Below are 8,327 nucleotides of genomic sequence, written 5' to 3'. Positions count from 1 at the left end.
AACCTCCTCAAGTAGTTATCCCTCTCCCACACACTCATATTCCTATCGAACCTGCCAAGTCTGCCCCTCAACCTCCCTGACCACTATAAACATATCACCGTCAATGCTTACCCTCTGTTGTGTCTGTTCCTGTTCCCATTATAGACTCTCCTCCGACACCACCTCCAGATCCAGTCCTGCCACCTGAGCCTGACCTTCCCATTGCTCTTCGTAAGGATATTCGCACCACCCGTAATCCATCTCCTCATTATATTGATTTGTGTTATCATCGTCTTTCTCCTTTACATTACACTTGCTTGTCCTCCTTGTCTTCTGTTTCTATTCCTAAAACTACAGGTGAAGCATTATCCCACCCTGAGTGGAGGCAAGCAATGCTTGATGAGATGTGTGCTCTACAAAGCAGTGGTACTTGGGAATTGGTACCTCTACCTCATGGGAAGTCGGTAGTCGGGTGTCGTTGGCTTTATACAGTGAAGGTTGGTCCTGATGGTAAGATTGATCGATTTAAGGCTCGTTTGGTAGCCAAGGGATATACTCAGATTTTTGGGTTGGATTACAATGACACATTCTCACCGGTTGGCAAAATGGCATCTGTCAGACTGTTTTTCTCCATTGCAACAATTCGACATTGGCCTCTCCATCAGCTTGACATTAAAAATGCTTTTTTGCACGGTGATCTTGAAGAGGAAGTGTATATGGAGCAACCACCAGGATTTGTTGCTCAGGGGGAGTCTTCCAACATGGTTTGTCGGCTACACAGGTCCCTTTATGGTCTTAAACAGTCTCCTAGAGCTTGGTTTGGCAGATTCAGCTCGGTAGTACAAGAATTTGGTATGATCCGCAGTGAAGCCGATCACTCTGTATTTTATCATCACTCAGCTCAAGGGTGCATCTATCTTATTGTTTACGTGGATGACATTGTTATAACTGGTAGTGATCAGCAAGGAATACTCCAGTTAAAACAACATCTCTCAAATAAATTTCAGACTAAAGACCTTGGTAAACTCCGTTATTTTCTGGGTATTGAAGTAGCTCAATCTAAGGATGGCCTTGTAATTTCACAAAGAAAATATGCTATGGATATCCTTGAAGAAACCGGCCTACTAAATGCCAAGTCAGTTGATACTCCTATGGATCCAAATGTCAAACTCCTACCCAATCAGGGGGAGCCTCTATCAGATTCAGGAAGATATAGGAGATTGGTTGGAAAATTAAACTATCTCACAGTCACTCGTCCTGACATTTCCTTTGCTGTCAGTGTGGTAAGTCAGTTCTTAAATTCTCCTTGCCAAGAACATATGGATGCTGTAATCCGGATTCTTAAATACATCAAAAGTGCACCTGGAAAAGGTCTCATTTATGAAGACAGATGACATACTCAAATAATTGGCTACTCAGATGCTGATTGGGCAGGCTCACCCATAGATAGACGATCAACTTCCGGGTATTGTGTACTCATAGGAGGAAATTTAATATCTTGGAAGAGTAAGAAACAAAATGTTGTAGCAAGATCCAGCGCTGAGGCAGAATACAGGGCCATGGCACTAGTAACATGTGAACTCATCTGGCTGAAACAGTTACTGAAAGAACTTCAATTTGAAGAGACTAGCACAATGACATTAATATGTGATAATCAAGCTGCATTGCACATTGCCTCGAATCCGGTGTTTCATGAGAGGACCAAGCATATTGAGATTGACTGCCATTTTGTTAGAGAAAAGATTGAATCGGGTGACATCATCACCAGCTTTGTCAAATCCAATGATCAGTTAGCAGATGTGTTTACAAAGTCATTGCGAGGTCCTAGAATTAGTTATATATGTAACAAGCTAGGTGCATTTGATTTATATGCTCCAGCTTGAAGGGGAGTGTTAAATACTATAGTAGAATGTAAATAATATATATGGGCTGTAAGTATGTAAGTATTCTGGCCCGTTAGCATTACTGTAAATTAGGGTTATTTAATACCCTGTGTCTATATAAAGAGATTCCGCTGTGTAGTTGAAACACACGGGTTATTCATAATATGTCTCTCAATACTCTTTATATTCAACAGATACGTTCTTAATTTGTTAGAAAATATGTGGATGATGGTTTTGTTTAGAACGAGCTTAACTTCAAGAACAAAAAGTAGTGATGTACACAATAACAAATATTAAATTAAAATATACTTACACAACAGACCAACAAAAAATGAAGATAAAAAATCAAATAAAATAAAAAGACGGAAAGAGTACACCTTTTTTCATTTTTATCTTTTCCAAAATAAAGTATTCTATGATAAGCAGTGCATTTTATTACATCCACTTATAGTTATACCTTTATATTTTACCTTTATAGTACTTCAATTAATTCCTTATTTTTATAAGACCTCATCTTTAATATTAAAGGGTGCTTATAAGCTTAGTTAGCACTTGGCACCGCTTCAATATTAAAGGGTCCTAAATGGTTTATTAAAGAAAAAGGTTTTAACTCAAAAGGAAAAACATAGGAACTGGATTTATGATATTTTGTCTTGCTGCCTGCCCCACATTTTTACGGGATAATAATATAAGAACAAATAGATGACAGCCGATGTATGGCTCTTAGCAACAGCAATAAAGGAATTATGAGATTTGTTGGACTTTGTCGATGCCACAGCCAAAGCCAAATCTAAGATTGATTGAGACAGAGAGAGGTATTTGATAAGCCTTTATCAGTAAGTCTTGCCAGCCTAGCCTAGCCTCCCCATGTGATGATCATCCATCCAATGTAAAGTATAGTTGTTGTCAACAATTAAGAAGTGAAAGCATGCAAACATGCAATCAATTGACATAAAACTTGACGTGTTTCAAATCTTAGCACGAAAGATTTAACCCGGTTAAAATTGTAGTAATAAATAAATAAACATATGTACACTCAATAATTGAATTTGGAACTAACCTTGCACATTGCCTTAATCAATTGTGAGGAAAATCATAATTTACAAGTTACAACCATGACTTCCAATTCACAATGCTGAGAAAGCAGATTTTCCTCAAATGCAGTTCTCCGTTACAAACTTTAAAAGCTCAAAATTGACTTAGCTGCTGAAGCTACAGTTTTTGCTAGTTAGACAAGAATGGAATCATGCCATGCTAGAAACATGAGAGCAACAAGATACTGTTAATCATCACCAGAAGATAGTTTTTGCTTCTTCCATTTGTAAGCAGCTTCCAAGATCTTGAGATTGGTTGTCTGAGTTTCCTCAGGAAATAGATAGTCAATAAATTCTTCAATTCTGCAAATCAAATAGAGAAGAATGAAATAGGAATAAAAAAGACTTCAAAAAATAAAAAAGCAAAACAAACTGTTGAAGTGGACTTTCAAATGGGTTGTGTGAACATGAGAAAAACATTCCCGAGAATAGCAATGACCATGTTGAAATCGATACCATATCAACTAACCCTTGGAAGCCACTCAAAGACAAACAATGAGTTAGTTACGTACCTAGAAGAACCATCTTCAGTAGTAACTTGCCGTCTCTTCTTGAGCTTCTTGGGCAGCTTAGACTGGACTAAGCTAACATCGCCTAGCTCCCCAGATGAAGCCTCCAAGTTGAGCCATTTCTCCAATAGCATTGCCCTTTCTTCTTTTAAATCTGGAGCTGATGATCTGAAGTGGTTTAACGCTTCCTCAAACACCCCTTAAACAAGCAAAAAACAAAATATAAAGAGAATCAGAAAATTATTCGGCTGTATTTCAAACTTAAAGTTAAACCATACAATCATAAAGGAAATGAGCATAAAACTGGTATCACATACTTCTGGCGCGCTGAATACATTGCTTCTTTTGCTCTTGTTCTGATAAGTCTAAACTCTCCTTATTAATAGCTGTTGCTTCAAACTCTGCATAACTTATCCATACCTTCAAGTGCTTTGTTCGATCAAGAAGCCTTTCATAAAGCACTCTTGCTCTCTCAAATTCACACTCAGCAGTTTCAAAGTCAATGTATGCCTGTTATATATTCACAATTTTATATTTAGGTTATGATCAGCATGTATATAGGTTTCTTAAACATGGTTGGTATACATCAGAAGATGACTATACAAGAGAAAGAATGAAAGATACAATACAACATATCATTGAAAGACAAAAGCTATCACACTGCGGTATAACTATATTAGATGCTTTGAGAGGGGAGAACTGGTTACAAGTGCTGAGTTGGCAAGTTTGTCAGGCCATGCATTATTAATGGGGAGGGGGTGGTGAAGGATAGGAAATCAGTCTAAGTATATGAAAATATTGGCATTGGATCTTGTACAACAAATATATTTTCTGTACCTTCCACAACAACTCAGGCATGTCCAATGCTGGTTGGGCAATTGCAAGCTCAAATATTGCTCTAGCTCGTTCGGTCTCAGATAAAGATCTCTCCAATTCTGCATACTTGCTCCACGCATAGCAATTTTCAGGTGACCACTCTAGATACTTTTCATACAGTTTTCTGCATCGATCTATATTACCAAGCTGCAGTTCTATCTCTATATACTTCTTAAATATCTGTTGTCAAAGAGAAAAGGTGTATGTGAAGTCAACCATGTAGCAACGAAAATGAGCGATATAATATCTCATCTAGATAGATATTAGTATATTACCTTATCTTTAGGAGCCTTTCCAATTGCATTTCCTAATATTAGACGAGCACCCTTAAGATTCAGCTGACGTATTTCAAACTGGGCTGCTAGAAGCCATACCTTAGCAAATGAGAACTTTTGGTGCGGTATCTGGTTCAGACACTCCCTAAAGAAATGGATGTGAAAGAAAACAATAGTAATGTCAATACTCAGTACAATAATACTGCAATGATAAACTAAATAATTGAGGTAATTTAGTAACATATGGTGATAGAACTGGACCAGAAAAGGTAAAAAAAAAACAGAAAGTCAAGATGAACTATCACAATCAAACGTGACTAAAGAATCTAGAGGAAAGTAGTAAAAAAACATATCATATCATGTTCATATACACTTAGAACTCATCATAAAGACCAAAAAAACACAGGTGTCAACCTCTTAAGTAAAGATTTAAGAACCAATCTTTTTTAGCTACTTATAGAGTTCTAGTAAACTTAGCCAAATGAGGAAAACAAAGGAAACTTGTCCAGCTACAGCTAACTCACATGACAACCCAGAGCTTCTCTCATACTCTTATTTTTTTATTTCAAAATTCATATTCAATGGCTACTCTCACACTCTCTGCATCTATACATTTCCCAATTCCTAATGTTTTATCAACCATCTTTGGTACTTGCTCTTGTCTCCCCTGATTTTCAAAAGCTGCGTTCATCCCCAACCTTTTTTTCTTTTATTTCTATCTATCTATCTCACTCCTTTTCTCTTCTCCATCTTTCTTTCCTCCATTTCTTTTCTTTGCTTAGTAGATTCGGTGGATTTTTTGTTTGATAGGGAAGTATTAATGCAACAAGTTATTCTCTTTGACAATAACACATGGAAAGTGCCAGAAAAGTGAAAGGCAAAACTGTGTAAGAGTAGGCTGTTTCTAAGATCCGAATCAGTTAGCATTTGTCTCTTATTTCTAAGTTTGGCTCTCTATTATTTTAGGTTGAGATTATTTTCAGGTTCATTTTTCCATCTTTTTATTATAATGTTTGGTCCACTCAGCTGTATGCAGGGGACAATATTTGATATTTCTAATAGGGAAGCAATTGATGAATAACTGTGTGCGGGCTAAAGTATGCTATGAGGTAGATTGGGAAAAAAGTGTTAAAAGTTCTTGAGATCTTCGCTTCCTAAACTTCTCTTTTAACATACCTATCAAACTTCTCTTTTGACATATAACTAAAAAATTTACTTTTACATCTCAAACATGCCTATCAAAGTTGTTATGTGCCAAGTATCTGACAGATGATATGATTGCTTTAAACATTCCACACAAGACCAAATCATACTACATACTCTGAATATGCATACTATGCAGAAGCACATGTGAAAGTACGTCAAAAAACTTCAAATTTTCAAATTTATGAAATAAAGCCTATCATTGTGATGAAATCTTACATAAAATCAAGATCAGAACACCCTAAAAAACATCAGATAACATACTTTTCGGCCTATATCTCTAAAATAATTACTCTACTATAACTTAGCAGCTGCACCACTAATCACAGATACAACTAAGAAATATTTGCTAGAAATTCCAACTCTAGCATTTATGAGTAAAATCACTACATCCATAAAATCCCATTTAACTAGCTACCATGCAGGGGAGAAATTTCAATATATAGCACAAATCTATTGAAGAATAAAGCAGAGATTTAAACACGATGGTTGGAAGTTCACAAAAAACTGCTTACCTGTACACATCTCTTGTTCGCTCCATATCTCCAGCATCAAGCTCTTCGTAGAGTGCATAATTAATCCTAAATTACACACACAGACCAATAATAAACACAACGAAAAATTTCAAAATCACTGAATAAACAAACAACCAGATAGGAATACCAAATTCAAATCAAACATACCACAAATAAATATATCGCTGCCAATATCGCTTCTCCTCAGCTGGAGGAACATTAGCAATAGCTCTCTCATAAACCTCCCTAGTTCTCCCCTTATTTCCCACACTTTCTTCCAATCTTATATAATCAAACCAAGAATCATAATTCAAGGGATTCTTCCTCACTTCATCTTCATACTGAAACCTTCTCTTCCCAACAATAGCATCCTCAATACCTTCCCTATCACCATACTGTTTTTCGAATGCAACAAACTTGCGATACAAGTCTTCAGCCCTTCCCTTAGGAATATGATCAAGTGCAAATTTATATATACACCTTGCCCGCTCCGACTCCTTACACCTTTCCTCGAACTCAGCAAATGCCACGAAAAGCATCTCAGCTTCTTCATCGTCTGCAAGCCTCTCCACCGCTCTTTCATAAACATTCCTCGACTTACCAACCTCACCATTCTTCATTTCGAATTTAGCATAACGTATCCAAGCCCCAACCCTAGGGTGACACTCAACAAACCGCTCGAAAATCCCTCTGGCTCGTTCGATTTCATTGTACCTAAGTTCAAATTTAATGTAAGAAAGCCAACCTTGTTGATCAGGCATCCATTTCATCCACCTCTCGAAAACCTGTCTTGCTCCGGCGACATTGCCGAGCATCTCCTCCATGTGAATGTACTTGTACCATAACTGATCCACACGAGGCAAAAGCGTAACCGCACGATCCCAAACGTTTCTGGCGTGATTTACAAATTTGTTCTTCATCTCCACCTCGGCGTATTTTAGCCATAGCGTGTGATTCTTGTAATCAACTTCTAAAGCTCTTTCCCAAACAGAACGCGCACGTTTGAAATCCTTTTGTGATTCTTCCCACTGTGCGTATTTAATCCATACGCTAACGTTCCAGCGAACTCGGCGGATTAAGTCTTCGAATTCCTTTCGCTTTCGGAGACGGTATTCACCGAGTTCGGTTGGATCGGTTATTTTTTGCTTGGGAGGACGGATTTCTGCTTCTTGGCGTTCTCTTGCTTCGCGGAGGATTTGTTCGGCTGTGATTTGAATGGGAGCTGGGGTTTTGTTTTTCACTCTGGTTGGTCGTGGAAGTTTGACCTCTGTGTCCTTTCGAGTGAGAAAGCCCAGTGTTGGGTCTGCATCTTTGGAAGAAGACATGGCTGCTGCAGTAAAAGGATTGGAATTATTTGAAGTTCGCAGGGTGCAAATGCAAGCCACGCAGTAAACCCGAAGAGTGGAGAGTGCGGTTACTAATACTAGTGTTGGATTGCTCACGGGAGAGTTGTTGGACAGTAGAGAATGGGTTGGTTTTGGTGGTGATGTGCGGCGGTGCCTTCGAAGAGGTAGAGTAGAAGCGATTAAGCACGGTGCAGGCACAGTCGCCCAAATTCGAGGACTTCAATTTTAGGTTTCAGTTCTACAAAAAAAAATAACAAATAAAAAAATACGTTTTTATTATTTGAATTTGTAGAAAAATAAATGGCTGAAATTTGTTTCATTTTTATTTTCATCGAGAAATTCTTTAACCGGGTGTATTTGATTAGAAGCAGAGATAAATTATTTTAAATCATAAATGTTTGATTTAATTATAATTTTAGTTTTTTCATGTTAGTAAAATTACGAAATTAGTTTTCTTATTTTATTTATTTTTAGTTTTGATTTTTAAAAAAAATTTGATCTAAAAGTTAATGAAGTGTATTTTTTCTGATGTATCAAAAAAATAAATGTTGTGAAATATTTTATATAGATTAATTACATTTTATTACTATCTTAAATTTGTAAAACACATTTATATTTTATTACATCATTTAATTATTAAAAAACAA

At 36.9% G+C, this 8,327-nt stretch overlaps 1 protein-coding gene across 3 annotated transcripts; it reads right to left on the bottom strand.

The window, feature by feature from the left end:
• Positions 1 to 2,139: 2,139 nt before the first annotated feature.
• LOC101503280 (uncharacterized) lies at positions 2,140 to 7,937 on the bottom strand. 3 transcript variants are annotated; one of them, XR_012162729.1, is made up of 8 exons: positions 6,503 to 7,937; positions 6,335 to 6,400; positions 4,617 to 4,761; positions 4,303 to 4,521; positions 3,783 to 3,975; positions 3,469 to 3,664; positions 2,923 to 3,259; positions 2,140 to 2,836 (listed from the first exon to the last, which is right to left on the bottom strand). XR_012162729.1 is itself a non-coding variant. In XM_004495139.4 (7 exons), the coding sequence occupies exons 1-7, from the start codon at positions 7,657 to 7,659 to the stop codon at positions 3,145 to 3,147; spliced, it is 2,091 nt and encodes a 696-aa protein (XP_004495196.1). In that variant the 5' UTR covers positions 7,660 to 7,937; the 3' UTR covers positions 2,906 to 3,144. The 3 variants fall into 3 exon arrangements, 1 of the variants encoding a protein (XP_004495196.1); XR_012162730.1 differs by having other exon boundaries at positions 2,140 to 2,718; XM_004495139.4 differs by lacking the exon at positions 2,140 to 2,836 and having other exon boundaries at positions 2,906 to 3,259.
• Positions 7,938 to 8,327: the final 390 nt, after the last annotated feature.

The sequence above is a fragment of the Cicer arietinum genome, chromosome 4 (genome assembly GCF_000331145.2).
Source record: "Cicer arietinum cultivar CDC Frontier isolate Library 1 chromosome 4, Cicar.CDCFrontier_v2.0, whole genome shotgun sequence".
NCBI classification, from domain to species: domain Eukaryota; kingdom Viridiplantae; phylum Streptophyta; class Magnoliopsida; order Fabales; family Fabaceae; genus Cicer; species Cicer arietinum.
Note: the sequence above shows the minus strand (reverse complement) of the source record. Positions and strands in the feature narration are given on the sequence as shown.

Coding starts and splice junctions, on each gene's coding strand:
- LOC101503280 (XM_004495139.4), bottom strand. CDS start 7,659: ATGTCTTCTTCCAAAGATGCAGACCCAACACTGGGCTTTCTCACTCGA. Junction 4,522..4,616: donor GAAAGGCTCCTAAAGATAAG/GTAATATACTAA, acceptor CTTTGACAACAG/ATATTTAAGAAGTATATAGA. Junction 3,260..3,468: donor ACTGAAGATGGTTCTTCTAG/GTACGTAACTAA, acceptor TTTGATTTGCAG/AATTGAAGAATTTATTGACT.